Source organism: Gracilinanus agilis, chromosome 1 (genome assembly GCF_016433145.1).
Source record: "Gracilinanus agilis isolate LMUSP501 chromosome 1, AgileGrace, whole genome shotgun sequence".
NCBI classification, from domain to species: Eukaryota; Metazoa; Chordata; class Mammalia; order Didelphimorphia; family Didelphidae; genus Gracilinanus; species Gracilinanus agilis.
The window spans coordinates 268,635,934-268,663,802 of NC_058130.1; the positions used below are offsets into that span (position 1 = coordinate 268,635,934).

At 36.2% G+C, this 27,869-nt stretch overlaps 1 protein-coding gene across 1 annotated transcript; it reads right to left on the minus strand.

The window, feature by feature from the left end:
* Nucleotides 1-177: 177 nt before the first annotated feature.
* Nucleotides 178-27,858, minus strand: CHMP5 (charged multivesicular body protein 5). Its single transcript, XM_044657567.1, has 8 exons — nucleotides 27,742-27,858; nucleotides 23,049-23,153; nucleotides 20,263-20,309; nucleotides 16,259-16,352; nucleotides 16,107-16,178; nucleotides 9,984-10,092; nucleotides 8,070-8,182; nucleotides 178-1,479 (listed from the first exon to the last, which is right to left on the minus strand). Exons 1-8 carry the CDS (start codon nucleotides 27,808-27,810, stop codon nucleotides 1,429-1,431), a joined length of 660 nt encoding a protein of 219 aa, XP_044513502.1. The 5' UTR covers nucleotides 27,811-27,858; the 3' UTR covers nucleotides 178-1,428.
* Between the last annotated feature and the right edge of the window lie 11 nt (nucleotides 27,859-27,869).

A 27,869-nucleotide genomic window follows, 5' to 3' on the forward strand; every position in this document is an offset into this window, starting at 1 on the left:
GAACTATATTTACTTTTCCAAAATATAAGCCCAGTAGACTAAAATGTTATTTTTTGGCTGCCCCCTCTCTAATGCTGGCAAAGATGAGACTAAAGCAATGCCTCAATATGATAGAGACCATAAGGTGAGGTCCCTATAGTAAAAACTGTAACTAATACCTCAGTGATGAATGTCATATGCAATTCTATCAGCAACATTTATTCAACAAATATTTATTGAGCACCTAGAATGTGTTAAAAACATTATGCTTGTACAGTACTTTACAAAGCGCATGTCCACATTATTGAACACATATATGAAGTGGCATGATATAGTTAAAAGAACACTGGATTTGTGCTTAGAAGATTCAGATTTGAATACCAGTTCTCCTACTTACTATATTGTGAGGCCTTGGGCAAATCATTTCACTACTCAAGGCCTTGATTTTCTCATCTGTTAAATAAGGAAGTTAGATTAGAAAATCTTCTAAGAATTTTTCCAACTCTAACGCCTACAACCCTAAAGATTAATTCATTTAATCTTTGCAACAACCCTGCAAGATAGGCAAGAAAGCTATGACACATGTTTCAGAAAAGAACAACTAATCAAAGTCATCAAGTCAGGTGGTAGACACAGGCCTAGAATCCAAGTCTTATGGCACCCAATCCAGTGCATTTTCTACTATCTGTTACTGTCTATGACACTTTATCATTGGCAAAGTTTGGGTTTTTAGTGGGGCCTTTAGTTAGAAGAAAATGTTATTAAACTATATCCTTTTGAAAAATATCTATTGAGTATAAATACATTTAAGTGTTTGGATATAATTTCATTAATGATTACAACTCAACTGTAATACTGAAGAAACTTCGGAATTAAAACTTTATCCAAGTTTTTAAAAAAGCATAAGAAGAGAACCAATTTATATACTGAAGATAGTGATGATTCACTGACATGAAGACACAACAAAATCTATATCTTAATTAAAGACTTATTTTAAATTAATGTCTGATTTCACAATAGTATGCATATATGAACTATAAGAATTATAAGAATGGTGCAAAATAGTTTCATAATCTTGATAATGATGTAGGTCTTGTAAATATATCATTTTAAAAATCAAGATATCAAGAAATTAAAAGAATTTAAAGAAGTCACATATCATTGGTTTTACTTATTTCAGAAATATAAATAAATGAAAACAGAAGTCCTATACAACCACCAATATTTTACAAGTTTTCTTTTGTAAGACAGAAGGAATTTTTAAATCTTATACAAGAAATTTCCTATTAAATGAATGTATCCTCTAAATGAAAAAAAATTAGTGTACTAAACTTTTCAGGGAAAGGTACAAGAATATGCAAATTGTTATGGTGAAATTGGAAAGGCAAAATATTTCCCAGGTTCCCTAATTTCTGTTTATTATACATATGTACTGTTGTAGACATAGCTCTATGTAGCTGGAATCTGTGGCAGTCCAAATTCATCCACCAGCACACCATCCTGTGGAGGGAAAAAAGATCTCTTAATGCCATGCTTTCAAATTATATAAAATATTTATGACCAATCAGCAAAAAACTCACTTCCAAAAGTTCATGAAGCAAAATAAGCAATCCACAATCATTAAGGAGGGAAACAGAGAAAGTTTTATGAAGAGAAATGGAAAAATGAGGTAATGAGGAACCAAGAAAAGGATTCACAGAAGGGAAAGAGAAGAAAATAGAGAAAAGCTAGAATAGAGAAGGGGGGGAGGAAGAAAAAAAGAAGAAAACTGGAAAACAGAAGAGAAATAGTTGGAAAAGAGGGTATAAATGGTATAAAAGAGAAGAAAAAATTGAGAAGAGATATTCTTCTATTTTAATATCTTATTTATTCAAATAGATACATACATGCATACACTCATGTACACATTCTCTCTCTCTGTCTCTGTCCGTCCATCTATCTCTCACACTTTCCCTCACTCCCCCCAAGTGAAGCATATTCCTTTCTTGGTCTCTTAAATCATCATGGCTTAACTCATCTAAAATAGGACACACTACTTTAGTACTTAAGTAGTAGAGAATGAATGACATATTGCAATACTTCTATTAATAATAAGTATGGATTCTAGTGATTCAACTTGTATACCAAACTGGAATATGGAAAAAGTCAGGAGGAAGAAGGGTTTGTGATAACCATGAGCTAGGGCAGTGATGGGCAACATTTTGAGCGTGGTGTGTCAAAATTCACCAAAAAACTGAACATAACTGGGGTGGTGTGTCACTTCAAGAAAAAAAACCATTATTTCCCGATATTTATAGTTTAAATAACAAAAATGTGTAATTGTAATATATAACTGTATTTAATAATCCAAAATAGGTAAGTTAATATAGGTAGAATTGTCATCTATAGTGCAGAGTGTCTACACTACACTACAGCAAATGTTTCATCCCCAGAATGTGTCCTCATGTCATCGAAAATGGCTACACATGTCAGTGCTGACATGCATGTTATAAGTTTGCCATCACTGCGCTAGGGCAAAAAGTAGAAGTTTTAGGTCCTGGAAAAAGCCAGGATACAAGTTCCTCTCCATTAAGAATTAGGTATGTAGGGGGCAGCTAGGAAGCTCAGTGGTCTGAGAGCTGGGCCTAGAGACAGGAAGTCCTGGGTTCAAATCTGGCCTCAGATACTTCCTAGCTATGTGCTCTGGGCAAGTCACTTGACCCTCATTGCTTAGCCACTCTTCTGCCTTAGAACCAATACACAGTATTGATTCTAAGACGGAAGGTAAAGATAAAAAAAAAAAAATTAGGTATTTAGAAGACATAGCTGGGCCAGTTCCCCCAATTTATCCTATATAAAAGGGAAGAAGGAGGTATCTTTGAAGACTGATGATTGTTCCTTTTGACACTATGCCCCTTAGCTCTCTCCTTTAGGAAAAAAGAAAAATTAAATTCTCAGTATTATTTCCGGTCCCTCCTATGCCCTGTCCCCTCCTCAATTCTACTGATAATGCCTTGAAATCCTTCAATATGAACTAAAGCTTTTTAATATACAGTGTGAAATTCATTTATATTTCAATAAATCCCATAACTCTTCAGTATACATAAATGACTGCTATAAAATGAGAGGCAGAAAATAGTGGACATGGTACTGATCTGAAGTAAAAAAGACCTGGGTTCTAATCTGGTTCTCCCACTTATTACTTGTATGACTTTAGGAAAATAATTTTAAATCTCCTGGCTTGTTTCCTCATCTATAAAATGAGGGGATTGGAGCTGATACCTAAGCTGATACCTTCCAACTCTTAAGTCTGTTCCCATGTAAAGGATTTGTACTTATTAAAGATGATTCAATATTGGGAAATAATTAGCAAAGTAAATTAAAAACAAACTAATTTTATCAATAGATGCAGAAAAAAAATTGCAGTCAAAAACTGATGAGCAGTTCTCTTTTATGTTAATACTAAGGAACATAGGAACAGAAGAACTTTCCCTTACTATAATAAAAAGTATTTCTATAAAACCAAATGCTAGCATTTTTTGGTAATACCTAAACAGTAAACTCTTCCTATTAAGATCAGGAGTAAAGGATGTCCATTATTACTATTGTTATTTAATACAGTACTAAAAAAGTTAGATGTAGCAGTCAGATCCGAAAAAGAAGTTAAAGGAAGAAATAATGAGTAATAGGAAGCAAAAGCTTATATGATAAATATGTGTATATGTATTGTGTATGTATATATATGTGTATATGTATGAATACATATAAACATGGAAGAGATTTTTTTCCTTAGAAACCCTAGAGAATCACCACAAAACTAATCAGAACAATCAATAGCTTAATTAAGATGGCAGGATGCAAAATAAATCCACAAAATCACTAGCATTTATGTATTAACTAAACAAAACCAGGGAGATGTGTTAGAAAGTGGAACATCATTTAACATAAAAACAAAATGCATTAATTTAGATATTAACCTACCAAGACAAACAAAATTTAAATAAATATAATTACCAAACAATTTTCCCAGAAATAAAGGAAAATCTAAAATGGGAAGATAGTTAATGTTCATGACTAGGCCAGGAAAACATAATAAAAATGTCTTTACTACTCAAACTAAAATACAGATTTAATGCTATACCAATCAAATTATTATGGTTACACTTTATAAAATTAGATAAAAAATTCATGTGAAAAAAACAAAAGGTCAAGAATATCTAGTAAAAAAGTTAAAAGCAGGAATGGATCCCAAATTACATTACAAGGCAGTAATTATTAAAAACTGAATGAAGTAGATGCCAAAGAAATAAACAGACAAAACTTCAAATGAAATGCATAAAATAATCTAGTCTCTGATAAATCCAAGAATACAAAATTCAAAGGCAAGAAGTCTTTTATCAAACAAGAACTGTGAAGGAAACTGGACAGCATCTAGGAGCAGCAAAAATAACAGATGTTGAACATTAACCCAGCAGTAAATCCCAAAGGGGTAAAGGAGCCAAATATAAAATACATGTGATTTAGCATACCTGAAATCTTATATTTCATAGTTTTCCAATTGTCAGATAGGCACTTTATAACTTAGTACCAATATCAACTGATGTTTTACATCTGAATTTATATATTCTTTTGATAATGCTAGACTCATTTTACATCATTTCATGCAAACCTTCCAATATTTTTTGAATTCTTAATGTGTTGTTTTTTATGGCATAGTAATCTACTACCTTATTTGTACTAAAACATAAAAATTCGCACTACTAAAAAATTAGAGAATGAAAGATCCACCTCCAACTATGGATAAATGGATAAATTTATAACTAGTTATGACTAAGCAAATATGACAATATAATAAGCTAAATTATTTCAACTATATAAAAAGATGTTTTTGGACAAATAATTGCAGTTGGAATGAGAAAAAAAAAGGAGTTGAATATGGAGGCGGGGACTGATGAAAGGCCTAAGCATCCAAAATCTATAAGTAATTGACACAAACCTATAATATTAAGAGTCATTCTCCAATAGATAAGTGGTCAAAGAATGTGAGTTTTCAAGAGAAAAATAATCAGAATGCTCAAGAAAGCTAATAAGCAGAGAAATGGCAAATCAAAAAATTCCTTATTAATTCAATATCCTGAGATACCAATCTCATACCCACTGAAGTGGCAAACATAAGAATTGGGAAAATGCAGTATTTTGTAGGATGTTTGAAAATAGGGAAACTAACTGAACTACTGGTGGATTTGTGAGTTGGTCTAATGATTTTGGAAAAATAATTTAACATGACCCAAGAAAAGTTACAAAATTATTCACTGATCCAGTAACTCCATTATTAGGTTAATGCCCTAGGGAATGCACTGACAAGAAAAAAATCTCTTACCTTTAAAAATATTCAACACTGTACATTTAAAAGTGGAAAAATTTTGAAACACTGTGTACCCAACTAGGGAAGAGTTAAATAAACTGTAATATGTGAATGTACTGGAATTTTAATGTGCCATAAGAAATAACTAATATAAAGAACTCAAAGAAATATGGCAGACTTTGATGAAGTAATGGAGAATGAGCAACTAACATATACAATTACTTCAATTATGGAAAAGAAGACAGGGCAGCTGGGTAGCTCAGTGGAGTGAGAGTCAGGCCTAGAGACAGGAGGTCCTAGGTTCAAACCCAGCCTCAGCCACTTCCCAGCTGTGTGACCCTGGGCAAGTCACTTGACCCCCATTGCCCACCCTTACCACTCTTCCACCTATGAGACAATACACCGAAAAGTACAAGGGTTTAAAAAAAAAAAAAAAAAAAAAAAGACAAATTTAAATTGCAACATAACTTGGATAAAAAAACAGTTCTTTTTTTTCCCCCCCAAACTAAAATGTTAGCATCAACTTTTATGTTCCTAGGGATTGTACCTTGTGGATTCAATTACCAACTATATGCACATAACTTCCTGGATCTAGATATCCATCTATATTCTCTGTCCTGAGTTCCAGTACCATATCATCTCTTTTTGTCAGACTTTTGTCCCTTCTTTAGCATGGCAACTTTATGTAGTAGTGGCTAATGGCAGGAAACTTGTAGGATATAAACTCAATTAGATCTTGATGGTGAATCAAGGACTTGTTAATTTACACTTACATTTACCTACATATATGATTTTAATATTTTTTACATTTAATTCTCTCTTCTCTTGTTTTTGGGAGAATTGGTTCATATTATTATTTAATGCTTTTTTTAAAAAAAATCAACGAATCTAACTTAAAGCTTAACCATATATCCTGTGTCAATTCTATAGTTGATGTCTATCCTCTTGAGTAGGGATTGAGTAATTACCCTAAAAGTCCAAAGTCTAAGATCTTTATAAAGCAATTTTAGGAAAAGATAATCACTAATACCCTGGACCAGGAAAGCAAGTCTTCTAGAGAAGATACTGTAAGGATGCTTGCAAAAATCAAACATTACAAGATTTGGAGTGAACTTTTAGAAATAATGAACTGAACTGAGGTGGTGTTGAGCCCTCCGTTTATCTTGATTGTAAACACTAATGCCACAAAGGTGAATGCTCCCAATAACTCTTTGTCAATGTACCTATCAATCATTTTTTTTCTTTTCTCTCCTCTTTCTTTAAATTATTCAAACTGTTGTAATTCCCTCCATGAAATGTACAATATCTCTTGTGCTCTTATGCATCCTGGTAAGAAAATCTTAAATATATAGACACCATATTTTGAATGATTCACTGGGGAGATCAACATGTTAATTTCCCAGAGAACCGAGAGTGGGGAGACTTAATATGCTGATCTTCCAAAGAATCAGAGGTGGGGAATTGTGTAAATTAAATATCTAGTGGACCTCCAACCTAGTCCAATCCCAGAAAGACTCAACACAGGAATCAATTATGTGCCTGATGGTATGATGTGATGGTGGCACCATGGAAGTCAGACAGCATGACCATGAAAGCCATTGGCCAATGGAAGGATGCAATGGCCTGCATCTTCAATGGCACCTTTGATATTTGACCAAGCTCCAAGAGTTTCACAGCAACTGCTTCAGCCACTTTCATGGCTGCTGGAACAAAGTATTCTCATCAGTCCTTTGCACTGGGGGAAGCCTCTACATGCTTAGAGTAGACATTTCCTTAACTCCTTGATGAATTTGAGGCCTATTGGTTCTTCTCAACCTGGTTTAGCTCATTTGCTGAGACAATTTTACCAGGGTGTGGCTGCCTGACACATAACAGTTTCTTGAACCACAGACAAGAGCTGTGTGAAAGGTGGCTCCCAAAGGCGAATGAACAGCCCTGAAAAGGGCTTGGCAAGCCCCTACACCAAAAGTGACGGTCTTCCTTGAACACCCTCCACACCTTTATTGGACTTTAGCTGTTAGGGGATGAGTTCTTCTAAGAGCTTCAGTGAAAAAAGTGAATTATATGTGTATTAATCAACTAGCAAGGTTTTCTGTTTCAAAGAGTTACACACCAAATGATGAAAAGATGATTAACACCAAGAACAGAAAACAAGGCTTGTTCCATGCAATACCCTGATTTAGGGCATGTGTTTTATTCTCATAATATTCCTCAAATATTCAAATAGCTCAGTGATCTCAGTGATTTGGGACTTCAGTTGCAACCCATCCAATCCCTAAGATGTTTATAGGATAGGAGAACTTCTGTATCAGTATGGCATCATTGGTGTACTACATTTCTATTTCACTGCAAGAAAACTGAATTAAACTGAACCTGAGCTTAGAAGAACAGAGACTATAACATGTCTTCTCACCCTGATAGCTTCATAATTGCCTCTTCTTTTTTTTCAATCCTTTACTTCTGTCCTAGAATCAATACTGTGTATTGGTTCCATGGCAGAAGACTAGTAAGGGCTAGGCAATGGGGTTAAATGACTTGCCCAGGGTCACAGAGCTAGGAAGTGTCTGAGGCCAGGTTTAAATTCATGACTTCCTATCTCTAGGCCTAGCTCTCAATCCACTGAGCCACCCAGCTGCCTCCCATAATTGTCTTTCACATTCTCAGGGCTAAAGATGAAGAATAAAATCTTATTTTCAAGTTAAAAACCAAAACAACAACAACAACAAAAAAAAAACAACCTCCCTACCTTGTTTTTTGCATCACTGGGAACACCTTCAGGAATTGCCGGTGCAGATGCCGCCTCATCTAAGTAAGAGCTGTCTTCATCAGCTAATAGTTCATCACCCAGTGCATCCAATTCTGAAAGAAAACCAGTGAACTCTGTATTAACTAGTCAATTTTCTACAAAAATGTACTTGAGAAATTAGATAACGAAAAGGATTTCATGTTTATAACCTGTTTCCCACAGAACTAAGTAATCATTGTAGTACTGTTTCAATTAATGTCATTGTTGATTAAATGACTTTAGAAAGAATATTTGCATTATGGTTACTTTTCCAAGTGAATTGTTTCTTATTTCCTTATTAAATAGTCTAGTCTTAAATTGGATGACTTTCGGGTCCCTTTTCTGTCTGTAAATCTATGAACCTATGAAATAGTAAGTATTAAATGAGTTCAATACAACAAATATTTATTATGTATGTACTAGGTTGACTAATGGATGATAAAGTTTCATTGTCAAACACTTTAAAAGAGCACATTCCACACAGTCTCTGAAAAGAAGGGTTGAAAAGGATGGGAGTCTATGGAACAAACATTGACTGGGCTTCTAGAACATATACCTCGCAGTACCAATTCTTATTCTCTAGAAGATGATTTAGATGTGAATCCAAAGAATAAAAAATTACTAAGGTTTCTTTTTTTCCTCTATGGCAGTTTTTGAATTGTTCAGAAAAAAAGGTGCTATTGAATTTTGGTAATAAAATCCTACTTATAACTTCAGCTTTGCATTGGTCCCTTGTCTTTAGCAACAAATTCTGTTAACAATTTTCTTAACTGTAAAATTTTAAATGCATTAATTTAATACCTTCTCCTTCATTTATGTTTTAGAGAATTAAAAAGTGAAAGTAGAAGACTTGAAACAATGGAGTGCTAAGATAAGATTAAATAAAATTCAAGCTCAAAAGGTAGTTTTATATTTACTGGTAGCAAAATGAGTTGGATTACCACACCAGGAATGGAAGACTCAGGAGGTACAATGGTGTCACAGAACAGGGTTCAATCAGGACAAACGGAAAATATGGGGAATAACCCAGCAGAAAATGGAAAATTATCAGTTAAAGAAGCAATAAGAATAATAAATCATATTTTCAAAGTGCTTTGAATTTTATAAAATATTTTCCTCTCATAGCTCTATGAAACAGGTAATACAAGTTTTATAGGGGATGAAACTGAAGCCTGGAGAGATTAAGTGACTTGCCCAGGGTCACAAAACTAATGTAAAACTAAGATTCAAATCCAGGTCTCTCCTTTCTTTAGGAGCCACATTCCTTCCATTATTCAATGCCTCCACATGGTAACAATGTTTTGAATAAAGGTTGGGGGAAAAAAAGATCATGGAAAATCGCTTAGAAGAAAGAATGAAATATGAATTAGAATGGCAAAGGAATCCAAAGAAACAAAAAAGGAAAACATTTCATGAAATAAAGAATTGAAAGGTGCTAGAATTTCTCCATGTCCTACTACATGTCTAATGCAGGGATCCCCCTGACATTCCTGAGGTTGGCATCTTGGCCTCTTTCCAGATTATTTCTTTTTTCTTTCTTTCAATTTTACTGATTCTGAAGGAAAGGTAAAAGAACAGACAAATAGGGGCAGGATGAAGAAAGTCTGTCCCTCCAGAAAAGGCAGGAAAGGACTAACCAAGCAGATGTATGAAAATAACCTTGCTGGTTCTCAGAGGCACCTGCTTCCTTAATTTTTCACGAGTTTCAGTTAATGAGAGAGCTGCTAAGGAAAAGATAACTCAAACTCCTGACATTTCTGTTTCACATTATCTTTCCCTTGAATACTCTCATAATTTCTGCCTTTTTCTTGTGGGAAATTGGAAGTCCCAAGCATTAAATAGAAAGGGCCAGAAACAACTGATTCCATTACTTACCTGCCTCTAAGTCATCTTCATCAATCTCTGGAGTTCCATAACTCCGGCTCAGAGCCTCTTGGATTTCATTTGCATCTTCCATCATATCTTCTAACTGGTCTTGTATATCCTAAATTGATTTTTTAAAAAAAAAGTATTTACTCACAAATTACTTTTTTTCTGTACCCTCTCCCCCTCAATTTTGAGAAAATGAACAAATTTTTCTTCCACCCGAGAGTTCTTTGGTTGTTAGCAGGAGCTATTCTAAAAGCTTGTTCAGAGAAGTTTAAATGGGAAACCAGACGGGACAGCTGGGAAGTTCAGTGGATTGAGAGTCAGGCCTAGAGAAGGGAGGTCCTAGGTTCAAATTCAGCCTCAGACACTTCCCAGATGTGTGACCCTGGGCAAGTCACTTGACCCCATTGCCCACCCTTACCACTCTTCCACCTAGGAGCCAATGCACAGAAGTTAAGGGTTTAAAAAAATAATAATAATAAATGGGAAACCAGAGAGAAGGAAAGACCCAAAGAAAGTGTGGGTAGTAAATAAGAAGAGAACACTTAAAGAACAGTTAACAGTGCTGGAAATATCACTTAACAACAGTAACAAAGAGCTTTATTCACATAAATCCCTCCTGCTTTTAGAAACAAAGAACTACTTAAAATGGGAGGAATTATGTGGGTAAATATGCTAATTCTCTCAACTAAACTTAAGTGTCTTCCTCAAGCTTTATTTTAAGAGGAAGCTTAAATTAAACATATAAATTAAGTAAACTCATGGGCTGGCAACCCTTGATTATCTAAGTTAATGGATGAAAGCAGGATCTGAATAATCACCAAAAAAGTAACTCATTGCCACCAGAGGCAGTAGGAAGTTAGACTCCTTACAGAGAGCAAAGGAGTCAGGGTAAAACTACTGGGTAGCACTGATAAAAGACAAAGAATAAGGGCTTCTTAATCTTTTTTGTTCCTTGTATCCTTTATCAAATGTTTTTAAATGAATAAAAACAAAATAAGGTTACAAAGGAAACTTATTGTATATAGTTATCCATTATATTGCATATAGTTATCAAAAATTCGAAGTTCCTTGGAAAGCTATCCACAATTCCCAGATTAGGAACTACTATATTAGATGGACAGATGAGAATAGGTCCAGGATAGGATTAGTGATAAGGGAGAGGGGATACAAATTACTCCTTATCTGGTTATCTGCAAGTGTTTATCAAAGCTGTTAGCTCTCTTAACATTCAAGTCTAGAACTGAATAAAAGGAGGTGAAGCCAAGATGGCAGGCAGGAATTTGTCTGAGCTTCCCAAATTCCACTCTAAATAACTTTCAAATCATTGCTAAAAAACTAGTTCTAGAATGGCAGAACCAACAAAAAGAAAGTGAAAAAAATTTTCTAGTCCCAGACAACTTCTAAAATGGACAGGATAGTTCTTTCTCACTGGGGTGAGAGCAGTGCGCAGGCCAGCTTAGGCAGCATCTCAGCAAGCCAACAGCAAGGTCTCAAGCCCCAGTGCAACAAGGCCCACACCCCGGCATGAGCCAGCAGCGAGGCCCAGAACTGAGTAAAACTGAAATTCCCTTTAAGATGATAAAGTACAGGAAAGATCTACATGAACTGATGCAGAGCAAAATAAGCAGAACCAGGAGAACACAGTACACAATAACAGCAATATTGTGGAATGATAAACTGTGAACGACAGCTACTAACAGCAGTACAACATCTGGGACAATTCTGAAAGGCTTATGACAAAGAATACTCTCTACCTCTAGAAAAAGAACTGTTGGAGTCAGAATGCAGGGCAATTGTTTTTCACATTAGTTCATTTATATTTTTATTTTGGAGTTTTGGATTTATATTAGTATTCTCTTACAACAGTGACCAATATGGAAGTATGTTTTCCATAATACATGTATAACCCAGATCAAATTGCTACCATCTCTGAGAAGGGGGAGGAAAAGGAAGGAGATAATTTGGATCTTTTAATTTCAGAAAAAGTATTGTGAAAAATGTTATTACATGTAATTGGGAAAATAAATATCTTTAAAAAAAAAAAAAGACTATACATAGTGTAGCTTTTCTATATCTGGCCTCCAACTCAGATGTAAGCAAAGAAAATTACAGATATGACAACTACTGTACTGAGGTCTATTTTTAACCTGTCCAAGAGACTAAGAATTGCTGAAGGTTTTTTAGTAGTAAAGACAGGTTATGCCTAAAAGAATGGCACACAATCTTTACGTTATTTCAGAGTAACTATAAACCCCTTTCTTATTCCTGTTTTCACTTAAGTTATCCATTCTGGTGATCTAGTCCCACAAACACTAGTGCTTATTACTATCAAAGTATGAAACTGATGCCAGCTTATCGCTTTGGAGATGTGATACAAAGTCTTTTAAAGCTTCATTCTAGTCAAAATGTGTGTGCTTTTGCAAACCTTCAAAAAAGGATAACATACATAAACTTAAAAGATAAATTAGTAGAGAGAGCTACACTCCTGCATTTTTAAGTACCAGTCTATTGAGAGGTACACTATCATAAGTCCCTTAAAAAAGAATAATTAGCTAACATCAAAGTAAAGGAGGGGTAAAAAGAGAATATAAGATAGAGGCAGTTCATAACAAAGAGAAACAAAGTAGGCAAAGACCAAAAACAAGAAAAGGATTGTACAAAGAAAACAATACAAAGAGATAGAGAGGAGACCCTCCAAACATTTAGGAAACATACCAACAACAATAGACTATGGTGAAAGAAGCTACAAGCAGATATATAAAATAATACCCACACCACACACACTCATATAAAGAGGTAGCAAAAACCTGAAAAAAAAACATAAAAGGAATGAGGGATAAGCAAGCCAAGACAAAGAAATAAATAAGCATACTAAAATCTGGGCAGGTAGGTGGAGCAGTGTGGATTCAATACCTGGCTTAAAGAAAACTGACCTCAAGTACTTTCTAGTCATGTGACCCAAACCAAGTCATTTAACCCTGGTATGCCTCAATTCCTCATGTGTAAAATGAGCTGGAATAGGAAATGACAAACTAATCCAGTACTGTTAAAATCATTATCTGGGATAAGATGAATGCCAACTTGACAAGGATGGCAGCTGAGAATTTGGAATGTTCCCAGATGCTGTGATCCAGGGGCAAAAGTCGGTTGGGCCCACCCTACAAATACCCCCAAGGAACAACAGTTGGGGTCTCAGAACTCAGAGCTGAGACTTGAGCAAACTTCTCTTGGAGCAAGGACTGGGTCAGAGGGAGGTGAAGGGTGGAAGAAGGAAGGCCTGAACATGTAACCTGTACCTGACTGAGAGAGCTAGTGATCCATCAACATTACTGGTAGTAGAGCTGAGAGAATATATCAATCAACATCAATATCAACATCAACTGCCTTCCCTAATCTCTGGGGTGGCTGTGGCCAGGTCAGGTCAGAGTTAGTGAGAAGGTGAAGACCTCCAGCCTCTACCAGCCTAGCAATCTCCAGCCCTGATCAATGATTAGCTTAGTAGCCAAACAATAGCAATAGGGTTCCCATATCATCAAACCTATTACCTTGTTTTCCTTTCCCCAGTAAGAGTTAATACAGTGATTTATCAACAAGTATCTTTCCTGAGCAGTTATTCTATCACAGCCCTTGGGAAGGGGAGAATCAATATGCAGTCAGATAACAAGATAACAAATTTCCAATAGCCAATCAATAGCCTATTAACAACTAATCCAATCTCAGGTTGGGCCTAGTGAGGTTAACCATCTACCTAATCTCTCAAGGGTCCCAATCTGGGCAACTGTTAGAAGGAAGCCACTGATAGGCTTAACCACCAAGAGGGATAGATTACATCAATAACTATTGTGAGAGGAACTGTATAGTTGGCTTAGGCCTTGGGCACCTGATCCCTCCTTCATTTATACTATCTCTAAGATCTACATACCATCCATCCTCAAATATCTAGAAGGAAGATTGACAGGGAGATAGGAGATAGAAAAATATGTCAACTCTTTTATTTCTTTTTAATAGTATCTTTGCCAAGAAAACACCAAATGGGGTCACAAAGAGTTGGACATGACTGAAAACAACTGAACAACACTAAAATATGGAGAGTCTCAAATGAATGAGTTAAACATGTATAAGAAAAAGAAAAGGAAATATATAAAAGAAAGTCAAAAGAAGTAATAGAAGTTGTGTTAGAAGAATGAAAGTTTAGGAAAAGTAACAATAATTAGCAATAGAACACAAAACAATACACACAAAGTAGAACAAAGAGAATGAGATTCATAGCAAAAGAGTAAGAGAAAGCAGAAAAACCAGGTGAAACAAGTGACAGGATCAGAGAAATATTTAGATAGAGGCAAGCAAAAATATGAGCAGAAGACAGCAGGGAAGCAGGTGGATGATACAGGAAGAAGGAAATGAGGTAGGCAGGCAGACAAATCTGTAAACTGATGGGACAGAAACAGTGGACATTTGTTATCAAGGGATAAACATACCAGTCAGGAGGACCAAAAGGCTTCACTTTCCTTATGAAGACATGGTTATACCTAAAACACTTAGCAAGTATTAACTTTATTTGAATCCACTCGATTTTATTAAAGTATTTGTATAGAGAAGGCTATTTCTTCAACAAGTCTTTCCCTTATCTCAACCTGTGTCATAAGAAACTATGCTTACTGTGTGAACTGATCCAACTATTTTGGAGAACAAATTGTAATTATACCCAGAATTATAAAACTGGGTATATACCCCTAGACCCAGCAATATCATTATTGGGCCTGTTTCCTAAAAAGATCAGAAAAAGAAAAGAATCCATATGTTCTAAAATATTTATAGCAGCTCTCTTTGTGGTGGCAAAGAAATGGAAACTAAGTATTCCCATCAATTGAGGCATTCCTCAAATTATGGTATATGACTGATAGAATTCTACTGTGATAAAAGAAACGATGAGCAGACTGATTTTTTTAAACTTGGAAAGAACTACATGAGATAATAAACAATGAAATGAGTGGAACCAGGAGAACATTATACATAACCAGAGAATTAATGCTGGAAGAATAAATTGTGAATATTACCTCTAGAAGGTGAATAGAAAAAAGAAACAAGAAAAATTTATTCATATATACATGTTGGTCTCCTTGACAATATGTTCTGTGATGCTGGGAGAGTGGAGATGGACTAGGACACTTGTGGATGGGATTTATTATGTTGACGTGAAGTAAATTAAATATATAGAAGAACTATGATTTCATTTGTGTACTATCTTTTTTCTTTGTATATGGAAATGATTGTTTTGTTAAATTTGGAATAATTTTAAAAATTATTAAATAAAAACAAACAGAAAAAGAAACTATGCTTATGTATAAAATATAAAACTATATAAAGAGTTCTTGTGGAGATGGTAGGTTTCTGGGGAGCAGCTTAAAGAGTTATTCTTGGAAAAAGTAGAGGGAATATGTAAAACTTAAAAACAAAAGCAGAGAAAAAATAAAGAGTGAATGCTCTCATTCCTGAAAATTGACATGGTAAGACAGACAGTCCTTCTGTGGATTCAGCACCCAGAGTCTAGGGCTGTCCATGTTGGTGAACCTATGGTACATGTACCAGAGAGGGCTGCTCTCTTCCCCCTCTTCACATATGCCTGAGGACCTTTCTTACACAGCCCACCCCTCTGCCCAGCAGCCCAATGGGAGCACCTCCTCCCTGTCTGGGGTAAAGGGGCAGCTCATATGCAGCACTTTGGGTACTCAGTCTCTAAAAGGTTCACCATCACTGGTCTAGGGTGATACTGTTCTTACCATCTTTAAAACCTTCCTATTATAGATAACACAGACAAAAAACACTGACAAATTTCTATAGTTCCAGAAAAGAAATCTCAACTCCTTCCATGTCAAGAGCACACTGCTCTTCTTTTATAGACAGCTGCTTAGACTATGAAGTTGAAAACTGAACTCTTAATTGAAAAAAGTTATTGAATTGTAATTCAATTGAAAAGTAATTGAAAGTAATTCAAGTTAATATAATTCCTTCATTCTCTCTGAAAGAAAATTCTATTTTAGTGATTTAACAGTGTCATTACCAAAAATATAAGAGTTAACACCTCTTTGGACTGTTCTGACCAAAAAAAAAATAGTACAATCTCACCTCTATTTGGTCAATTTTAACTTGCTTGTATGCTTTCTTCATTTCTTTAACACCTAATTTCATAGCATCCACCTAGAAAAGTAAAAAGTTTTAAGTACATGTGATGGTTCATCTAGATTAAAAAATTTTTAAAACACGATCTTATTAATTACCGTTGTTTTAGTGTCTTTCAGTGACTGGATAGTATAATTTGCTTGTTCCATATTAAAAGACTGTTGTGAAAGATTGTCCCGTTGTTGTTCATACCTATTTACAGTCAAGGAAGAATGTTAAACATGAGTCAATATTGAGGTCCAGAAGAAAAAAGTCACTATTAATTATCATACTGTATATTATTATTATCATTGCTATTTTAGCAGCCATTATCAAAGCTGGAAACAGAAATTACCAGGTTGTCTGCTTATTTCCAAAGATTTAGCAAAGTCTGCTATGCCTAATTCTCACAAGGGGAAAGGGATCTTGTCTGTCAGACATGTCAAATCATCAAATCAATTCATCAAATTCATAATCTATATAGATTCAACCTGTATCACAGAGTTCAATCTTACTTCTCTCTGCTCCTACCCCCAATCTTAAGGAAACTTCTTCTCTTTCTGCAACTGTTGTCTGAGAAAAGCAATGCCCTCAAAGACCCCTGCTTTGCCTTTCCACCTGGCTTTAAGACCTTATCCCACCTCTCTCATATCCAGTGGAAACAACTGCTTTAGGATCTTTTCTTATTCTCTACTTCTTTCATCCATGGAGCACCTTCCCTCCCTAGAAAGTATTTGAAACACACTTCCAACTACTAAATGTCCCTAGTTATTTCCATTAATCCTTATTCTAATAGCAATAATTTATGATAACTAACATTTTTATAGTGCCTACTATATACCAGGCACTTTACAAAATTATTTAACAATTAGTATTTCATTTGATTTTCACAATAACCCTGGAAGGTAGGTGCTAGTATGATCCCCATTTTACAGATGAGGAAACTGAGGCAAACAGAAGTTATGTGACTTGCCCCAGGTCACCACTGCTAGTAAATGTTAGAGGTCAGATTTAAAAACTTGGGTCTTCTTATGCTCTATCCACTATGGTTCTTTGTTGCCCCTCTAGGTACTTTTTACCATTTAAGTCCTTTCCCCCTCTTACAAGAGCTCCTTTAGCAGCTAAGCTGGATAAGGATAAGGGGAGAGAGAAGGAGAGTCCCTGTTGTGTTATAACCTGAGGGGGAATTTGGCACTGGAAATTTTTTTGAGGGTCTAATGGATAACAAGTAAAAATAATGAAAATTTTTATAGTTTATATATTGTTTTAAAGTTACAAAGTGTTTAAAATACAAAAATACATTATCTAAGTCTCACATACTATGAGATAGGTTATTATTATCAATTATTATTATGCCTATAAGGAAATTGAGTCTCAGAGAGGCTAAGTTTAAGTGACTTGGCTGCCCATGACCATATAACTAGTAGTGGCAGAGAGATGATCTGAACCTAAGATTTCCTGGGCCTGATAATTTACTCTGTATGTTGGTAGTTTTCAAACTTTTTGGTCACAGAATTCCTTTATACTTAAAAAAAATTACTGAATACCTGAAAAAGCTTTTTTGTATATGGGTCATATCTATCAATTTTTTTTTATTAATTAATTTATTAATTAACTCCATTCTAGGAGCATAGGGCCACAACCAGTAGGCAATGGGTCGCTCAGGGTCACCCAGCTGGAAAGTGTCTGAGCCCGGATTTGAACCTAGGACCTTTCGTCTCTAGGCCTGGCTCTCAATCCACTGAGCTAGCCCAGCTGCCCCTACTTTAGGTTGCAGTTTTGCAATATTTACTGTATTAAAATTTTAAATGCCTTTATTATTATAGTTTCCTATTATTATGAAAAATGTTGTCCTCATAAATTCTCTGAAGGGGACTCAGGGGTCCTTGGACCACATTCTTTTTTTTTTTTAAACTAATTATATGTAATAACAAATATTCACATAAGTTTTCTGAAGTTATATGATCCAAATTGTCTCTCTCCTTTCCATCCCCCATCCTAGTGCTGGCAAGCAATTCAATCTGAGTTATATATGTATTATTAGGTAGAACATATTTCTATATTGTTCATTTCTGTAAGTGAAGTGAGTAATCTTATAAAATCAAAACCCCAAAATATAAACTCAAATAAACGACTGAAAAGTCATATGCTTTCATTTGCATTCTGACTTCAACAGTTCTTTCTCTGGAGGTGGAGAGCATTCTTTGTCCTAAATCCCTCGGAACTGTGCTGGATCATTGTATTGCTGAGAGTAGCTAAGTTTTCACAGTTGATCATTTCACAATATTGCTGTTACTGTATACAATGTTTTCCTGGTTCTGCTTATTTCACTCTGCATCAGTCCATAAAGATCTTTCCAACTCTTTCTGAAATCATCCTGGTCATCATTCCTTACAGCACAAAAGTATTCTGTCACCATTATATACCACAATTTGTTCAGCCATTCCCCAATTAAGGGACATTCTTTTAGTTTCCAATTCTTTGCCACTACAAAGAATAGCTATAAATATTTTTGTACAAGTAGGTCCTTTTCCATTTTTTTTTATTTCTTTGGAATTGTGGACCACTTTATTGACAATTATAGTTCTATGCTATGCTGCCTTTAGTTCATGCTTTTCCCAAGGAAAACCTAAGTCTACATTTTTCTCATGGAAATAAAGATGTAAAGATGGTTAGGTTTCACAGCATAGTTCAATTATGCTATGGATTATATAGATATATGTAGGCTATCTTGGAATCCAGTGATATCTCTTTATAGCACTGTGTCTATTAGAAATGTGTCATGAGTTTCAATCAACCAACTTACATATGAACTTATAGAATACAACCTGCATGTAAACTGTGAACAAAACACTTAACTTTAACTAGAACTACCAAACACTTAAATTCAATTAGCTAAATAAACTTCTTGTAGTTTTTAGTGCTTATATTACAGGAAGAAAGGACAATATGAAAAAATGAACACTACACTATAATCCTCAATCTTTATTTAATTCTTTATATCAATTCCATCCTTGAAACATTTATATTTTATTGGCAAGAAGCAATATAAGAATAATATAAGACTATACAGGGGCAGCTGGGTGGCTTGGTGGATTGAGAGCCAGGCCTAGAAATGGGAGGTCCTAGGTTCAAATCTGGCCTCAGACACTTCCTAGCTGTATGACTCTGGACAAGTCACTTAACCTCCACTGCCTAAGCCCTTACTGCTCTTCTGCCTTGGAACCAATACACAATATTAATTCTAAGATGGAAGGTAAGGGTTTAAAAAAATATATACATATATAATATGTAATAATAATATAAGAAGTAATACTAATTTTACATTTTGCTTCATTTCTATTCTTTGGTATATAAAATAGCATAGAAGTGCACAGAAGATGTCCACTAACATGAACTTGAGAAAGAAGAATTTTTTTTCTTACAAATTGAATTAGCTATTCAAACTAGATAATTAAAAATTGTTGTGCAGTTATTTTTTCAGTCTTTCTGACTGTTTACGATCCCATTTAAGATTTTTTTATTTTGGCAAAGATATTGGAGTGGTTTGCTATTTCCTTCTCCAGTTCATTTTACAGATGAGGAAACTGAGGCAAACAAGGTGAAGTGACTGGTCCAGGGTTTACACAGCTAGTAAGTGGCTAAGGCCAAATTTGAACTCACGAAGATGAGTCTTTCTGATTCCAAGCCTGGTACACTACCCACTGTACTACCTGGCTGCCCCAAATGCTGATGTCATTGAAAATAAGGAAGGCACATAATTTTATATCTATAATATACAGTTGGAATGGAGAAAATCCTCACAAAAATTTATACAATGTAGAGAATGGCAAAAACTATTGAGACACTTAACTTTCTGCACTTTATAATGCCTGCAGAGAAAAGAAAAACAAGTCACAGAGACACAAAGTTTAAAGCAAAAAGGAACCTCAGAAGATTGTCTACTCCAAGTCCTTCATTTTATGAATGAGGAAACTCAGTAAGGTAATAAAGTGACTTCCCTCACATAATTATATATGTAAATACTTATTAAATTGAGAATGCTTATAAAATATTAGTGAAAATATAAAGATGGAAAGTATTTTTCTTTATATAAAACAATAGGGAAATTATGACAACTTACATTCTTTTCTGCTTTAACACTCTCAAGGCTTTCTGTTTTACCATATTCTGAAAGCAAAAAGAAAATTACACTTGAATTTTAAAAAGCTGAAAATAAACCCAGGTGAATTATATAAAACCCCAGTTTCAGTCATGTAGTCTGTCTGTCTGTCTCTCTTTTTTAAAACCCTTACCTTCTGCCATAGCATCAATACTATATATTGGTTGCAAGGCAGTAGAGAGGTAAAGGCTAAGCAATGGGTGTTAAGTGACTTGCCCAGGGTCACACAAGCTAGACAATATCTGAGGCCAGCTTTGAACCCAGGACCCAGTCTCTAGGCCTGACTCTCAATCCACTGAGTCACCTTGCTGCCCCCCCACAAGGCTCTCTTTCTACTGGGCAGAATCCCTGGCCTATCTGTCCCTTCTCTCAGGAGGATTGTTAATATGTTATTAAGGGGCTACTATATACAAAGCGCAGTGCTAAGCACTGGGGACATATGAACAAAGAATGAAACAACTCCTACTCGATAGGATCTTATACTCAAAGGGAGAAGGATGCATACAAAGTATATTTTAAGTATTAAAATATAAAGCTAACACACACAGATATATACAAAGTAGTTAAAAAGCAATGTAGTGGGGCAACTGGGTAGCTCAGTGGATTGAGAGTCAGGCCTAGAGACAGGGGAGGTCCTAGGTTCAGATCCAACCTGTAAAGGTGAAATTTGCGAGATGCTATCTAAAAGTATATATATTTTCTATGGACACATGGAAATTATCAGACTACATTTCCCATGGTCCAACGGGTTTCCGTTTCCGGTTCTTTGGGCGTGGGGACGCCTATGTCTCCACACAGAACAGTTTAAATCTCCTGGGTTAGGAGGGGAGTGGCCTCTTGGCCAGCAGACTCGGGAGGAGACAGGAGACAATAATGGCGAGGGCGGCGGTTTTGAATTCTTACAAGCGAGTGGTCTAATAACTTTATCTATCAGCATGGCTTTAATTAAAATACTAATTTATATTATTATTTCAGTCATAATTATTTTTCATATTTATAAGCCTCAGACACTTCCCAGCTGTGTGACCCTGGGAAAGTCACTTGACCCCCAATGCCCACCCTTACCACTCTTCTACCTATGAGCCAATACACAGAAGTTAAGGGTTTAAAAAAGAAAAAGCAATGTAGTATGGGAAGAAAGATTCTTGTGTTTGAGGGAGGAAGTAAGTCTTGGGGAAAATCGGCTTGAGCTGGGTCCTAAAGAAAGGGCCTTTGAGGCAATTGCAGGGAGAATGCACCTTAAGCCTGTATGATAAAAGATACCAGGAATTGACTGGTTATACATGAGAAATATGATTTGGCTAGGTCAAAGATTGAGTACAAGATGGGTAATAAGGTCCAATGAAGATGGAAAGAGAGGTTTGGGGTCAGGTACAAACTGAATCAGAGGTTATATTTTATCCCAGAAGCAAGAGAAAGCCAAAGGAATTAACAGAATAGAAGGGTCACATAGAGTCATATATAAGGAAAACTACTTTGGCAGCTTAGGGAAGATAGAGTGGAAGATTTAAGAAAGGAAACCTATTAGGAGGACATTTCAATAATGTAGGTCAGAGACTTGAACTAAGGTGGTAGCTGTATAAGTGGAAAGAATGGGTCAGATTTGAGAGAAGTTGTAATAGTAGAAATGGCAAAATGTGGCAGCTAATATTCACTTCTCTTCATCTTTCACTTGATGTACTCCTTTAGGACTTCTCTACTGATTTCTCCCCCACCTTCCAGGGAGCTCATTATTGAAACAACCTTATCATCCTGCAAGACCTCACCAGCCTTGGTTCTTCACCTCATCCCTACCTTCTGTCTCTCTGATTAGAGAGAGGGGCCCAAACCTCAAACCTCCATTTATAGAAAGAGCTCAGCTGAGACATCTCCACATTTCCCATCTGGCTGTACTATTTTTCAACTCTACCATGCTCCAAGTTGGGTATCTTCTCCCTATTACCTTTTAGCTTCCTTTTGTGTATTATATTCCCTGATTAGATTGTAAGCTTCTTGAGGAACTATATTTCCTTTTTGTATTTGTATCCAGTGCCTGGAATAATGTAGGTGTTTAATAAATGTTTACTGACTATTGATATGTGTGATGAAGGAGAATGAGGCATCAAGGATAACTTGGAGTTGATGAAGCTGAGATACTAGAAGGACAGTAGTGTCTTTAACAGAAAAAAAAGAAGTCTGGTGGAAAGGAGGGTTTAGGAACCAAGGTAAAGAATTCAGTTTTAGACATGCTGAATTTAAGATGTCAGTCAATAAATATTTAAGTGCCTACTCTGTGAAAGGCAAGGAACTCAGTCTAATGAGGGAGAAAACAAGCAAACAAATATATACCATCAGCCATATGCAGGACAAATAGGAAATAATTGAGAGGGAAATACACTAATTAATAGTAGAGACAACAAGCAAACAAATATGTACCAACAAACTGTATGGGGGATAAACAGGAAATAATTATGAGGGAGAAAGGGACTAGAATTAAAGAGGGGAAAGGTTTCCTGTAGAAGATGGGATTTTAGTTGGGACTTAAAGGAAGTCAATGAAACTAGCAGACAGAGATTGACTTACACCTAATAAGTATTCAAGACAATAAATGTTTGTTGAATTGTGTCCTCTTTATAGAGTTTCTATTGTAACTCTCAATAGCATTTATTAAAATGCTGAGAGGAGGAGGGGGGAGGGGATGTACCTAGGCATTTAAGCCACTCAGGCATTTAAAAATTTTGCAACTTCTAAGGCATATTCCATCTTACCTTTGCAGGTCCTTCTCTCATCTTTTTTATCTGATCTTTATATTTTACTAGCTCGGAATCAAGTCTTGAAATCTTCTTGTCAATTGATTCTGCCCTGCTATCAACCTTTAGAAGGAAAAAGAAAGAAGTTATTTCAATGTAATACATAATTATGTAATAGACATACATGGGGCATGGGGAAGAGGGGACAAGGAAAAGAGAAAGGAGAAAGGGCGAGAAAATGAAAGCATACACATATAGTAGGGAATGGTAATAATACCACCTTACATTTGTACAGCCCCTTGGGCTTGTCCATATGTGACTCACTTAATCCTCATTACTCTGTGAGATAGGCAGACCCATCTTATTATTTACATTTTATAAGTGACTAGTCTGAGGCCATACTGAATAGGAAGTAACTGTTGCTATTACCTAGGCTTTTTGCTTCCCAGTCCAGTGTCCTTGCCACTACTTCTAGGGAACCATTGATAATCTGGTTAAATTATGAAGCTGCCATTCACTATTCTGATACTCTACCCCTCCCCTAGAATCAAGGTATTCAAGGACCACAAAAAGGTCATCTAGTCTAATTAATTAATATTTATGGAAAAGCCATGCAAATGAAGTATTTCTCGATATTTCAAAGATTCCTGTTTTATTTGACATGTGGCTCATTCCTCTACTGTCATATATTGCAATAGAGAATCTCAATATTAGAAGAGACATCAGAAGATATCCCCTAAAACTCATATCTGGAAAAGAATCCCTTCAATAACATCCCATAACCAGTGACTGCTACCATCTGTGGCAACCCATTTTTCTTTTGGACAGTTTGAAACGTAGGGAAGATTTTCCTGACCTCCAGAAAATCTGCCTCTTTGTCTGACTTACAGGACTTCTAATTCTACCCTGAGGGCAAGCATAACAATCTTAAACTTTCTTCCCTATGAGACTAATTGTAGACAGTTATCACATTCCCCTAAAACTCCTCTCCTTCTGGTGATTTCTTCAATTAATCTTAAAAAAAAACAAAACAAAAAAAAACCCTTACCTTCTGCTTTAGAATCATTGTTTCCAAGGCAAAAGAGTGGTAAAATGGGGGTGAAGTGACTTGCCCAGGGTCACACAGCTAGGAAGTGTTTCAGGTCACATTTGAACCAAGGACCTTTTCTTTCTAGGCCTGGCTCTCAACCACTGAGCTACTCTGATGCCCCCTTCAATTAATCTTAATATAGAATGATTTCATGGCTCTTTATCATTCTCATCATGCATGCTACTCCAGGAACCCTCCAGATTTTCAACATCTCTTCTAAAATGAGGCATTCAAAACCAAATATAATATTCCTAATATGATTTGACCAAGGAAAAGTACACAGGTACTATCACTTCCCTGTTCTCTACAGGAGGCCTCTCAATGAAGCCTAGGGTTCCTTATCATACTATTAACTCATATTCAGATTGAAGTTCAGTGAAACTCTTTAAAGCTTAGTAGTTGGTTTTTTTGTGAATTTAGGCTCATACTGGCATAACAGACATTCCGTCTAGTATTGGGCCCATAGCTAAAGTATTTCTAGCTTGATAGGAACTGAAAAAACTTAAATTTGGTTGATCATTTTCAATAATCTAGGGTTATCTCATTATAAAAAGGCATCAGAGAGTAGGGCTTTAGTGGAGGTTCTCAAGGAACACAATGTGGTACAATTTTCACATCTTAGAATGATGAATGGTAATGTACTATATTGTAAAAGATGATGGGGGGCAGCTGGGTAGCTCAGTGGATTGAGAGCCAGGCCTAGAGACGGAAGGTCCTAGGTTCAAATCTGGCCTCAGACACTTCCCAGCTGTGTGACACTGGGCAAGTCACTTGACCCCCATTGCCCACCCTTACCAATCTTCCACCTATGAACCAATAGACAGAAGTTAAGGGTAAAAAAAAAAAAAAAGATGATGGACAAGAGTCAGAAAACCTAGGTTCTGGGACTCACCATGCTTTTTCTGGACAGGTAACTTTAGTTCAATCACTTCATCTTTCTAAGATTCAATTTCCTCACTTGTGGGGAGCAAAAAAGAATAAAAATCTCTTCCCTGTATACTTCTACAGGTTTATTGTGAAGGTAGTAAGATATAATGTGAAGAGTACTGAATTTGGAGTCAAATTCAGGAGGGCCCTAGGTTCAAATCAGGATGTGTAACTATGCAAGTCTCTTAAAACATCACTTTTCACATGTGCCAAACAAGAGATTTAGACTAGATGATCTCTGAGATCTCTTATAGTGCTTAATCTATGAACATGTGAAAAATGAAAATAATATATGTAAAATTATATAAAACTCTAAGGAGTTATCATTATGGATGAAAGAAAGTATGTTTTCTCCTGAGTACAATAACTAACCCTCGTTATTTCAACAAACCATTTATTAATTTAAATATGCAATCCACACTGTGGAGGATATATATAAAGACATGGACAAAAGTCTCATAGTCATCCTATGGGTATGGCTAGGTTGAGAACTGCTGAAGGTAATATCCATCCAAACTGATGGGATCACAAATCTATGGAAGTATATGTAGAATACTATAAAAGACCAGTGGTGTCAAACTCAAATAGAAACCTAATGAGCTGCATATTGACTTTAAAAAGCACATGTTAATATTATGTTTGTTTTATTGTATTTGTATTGATTTTGTTAGAGATTTCCTAATTATATTTTCATTGGGAATGTGGGCCACATATATTTGACACCTCTTCATTAAACCCAGGCATTTAATAATGAAAACAGAAACAATTCTTGCCCTTACAACTTACAACATAGTAGCAGCAGATAATCAGTATGATGGGTAAGGGGCGAGCCTCAAGGTCAGGGAGACCTAGATCTAAGTCTCACCTGATACCTGATACTTAATGTGACCCTAGATATATCATTTGACTGCTTGGTGTACCTGGCAACTCTCTAAGACTGTAAATGGCAGAACAGTTGCTGATCCACACTGAGAGTTCCCTACACTGAAGAAACCAGTGCTTTGCACAAAAACAACAAAACTGTCATTAATATGGCCTAGCAGAATAAGCATTATATCTGAAGTCAGAGCACTAGAATTAAATCCTGTTAAATTAAATATTGTAAGCTCCCTGGGGGTACCAACTGTCTTTCTTTTTTCCGATTTGCATCCCCAGTGATTAGTATGTGCCTAGCGCATCTTAAGTCATTTAATATATGTTTGTTGACTAATAAATGTTTATTGAAAGGCGATCCATGGACCCCAAGTTAAGAACTCCTGCTTTAGACTCCAAGTGCCTGTTAAGTAGCCAGTTTTGTTCCTGGAGTCAGCAAAACCAGTTCCAATCCAATCTTAAGCCACTTTCTTGGGCAGATAGGTGGCTCAGTAAATAGAGTGCCAAGCTTGGAGTGAGAAGGACTTGGTTTGAAATGTGACCTGAGATTATTTCTAGATGTCCCTGAGCAAGTCATCTAATTCCAATTACTTAGCTCTTACCACTCTTTTGCTTTGGAACTGATATTTTATGTATTCTAAGACAGAAGATAAAAAAAACAAAATAAAACAACTTTCTTAGTCTTATAACCCCTAGGGAAAGTCACTTAACCTATCTGCCTCAGTTTCCTCGACATTATACAAGGTTTATTTTATTTGTCATTTAATTCACTTACAACATTTTTTTAATTTTATTTTGAATTATTTTATTAAGTATTTTCTAATTAAATCTTAATTGTGAATGTTGTGGGTCACACACATTTGGAAAAACCTCTGATTAAGATCCTGGGATCCAATGATGAAAACAGACATAATTCTTGCCCTCAGAGAACTTAAAAACGTGGCAGCAGCAGAGAATCAGTATGGCCCCGGACAGAGAGCTGGCCTTGATGCCAAGAAAACCAGGATCTAAGATATCAGGATCTGATCATTTGTTGTGACCCTTGGGGCAAATCACTTAACCTTTTCTCAGCCTCAGTTTTCTTCCTCAACTACAAATAAGAATGATAATAATACCTACTCCTCAGGTTTGTTGTGAGAATCAAATGAGAAAACATGCATAAAAGGCTTGACAAGCCTTTAAAGCTCCACACAACTAGATGTGTATTATTGTGGGCTATGATTGTCATAGGATTCTACACAGATGGTTCTAGATTCTAGAAAGAACGAAGTCGAGTTTCTGCCCCCCAAAAGAGGCTGGTGGTGCCTTGGACACTTCTATTACCGATCTTCTTCCACACGAAAGGAGAAGTTGCCCTTGGAGTAAAGTGTGGGACGATATCTCTACCAACTTCCCAAGAAAGGTTCTTTTCTTTCTCTCCATCCCCCTGCCCCGCTCTCTCCTTCTTTCTGGTCACCACCTCCAAGCCTTTCTTCGGTGAGTAGATAAGGTGTAGAATGCCCCACTCCTCCTTCCTCCTTGCCGGACCCCTAGTTCAGATTAGGGGCAGAGTTGCCTAAGGGGTCCCAGATAAGGGGGACGATGTCAGCCCTGCTTCTCCTTCCCCCCACCCCCAACACCGCTCCCTGGGCAGATTCGCCCCAGGGGTTCTGGGGATGGGGCAGCTCTGCACCTCCTCATTGGACTTCATTTCCCCCCAAGCTCTCGAGCAGAATCGCCCCCGGAGTCCCGAGGGGTGAGTGGACAGGGGGTCCCAGGAGGATGAAAGAAGACAGCGGAGGTCGAAGGGGTCCCACTCGGCCTGGTACAATGCTAACTCACCGTGCCTATACAGTCTGTCAGGCTGGGTGGTGGAGCCTTGGGCTTTGCTTTGCCGAAGAATCGATTCATTTTTTCAGCTACAAAAGGTCTAAGCAGGAAGAAACAGAAGAGTCTCTGAAAAACCGGAA

Bases quoted from the DNA above. Each gene is read 5' to 3' on its own strand.
- CHMP5 (XM_044657567.1), bottom strand. From the start codon at position 27,810: ATGAATCGATTCTTCGGCAAAGCAAAGCCCAAGGCTCCACCACCCAGC. The intron at 23,154-27,741 runs GTGAGTTAGCAT...TTCCTTCTAAAG, and splicing joins TGACAGACTGTATAGGCACG to GTTGATAGCAGGGCAGAATC. The intron at 1,480-8,069 runs GTAGGGAGGTTG...TTCCCTCCACAG, and splicing joins CCAGTGATGCAAAAAACAAG to GATGGTGTGCTGGTGGATGA.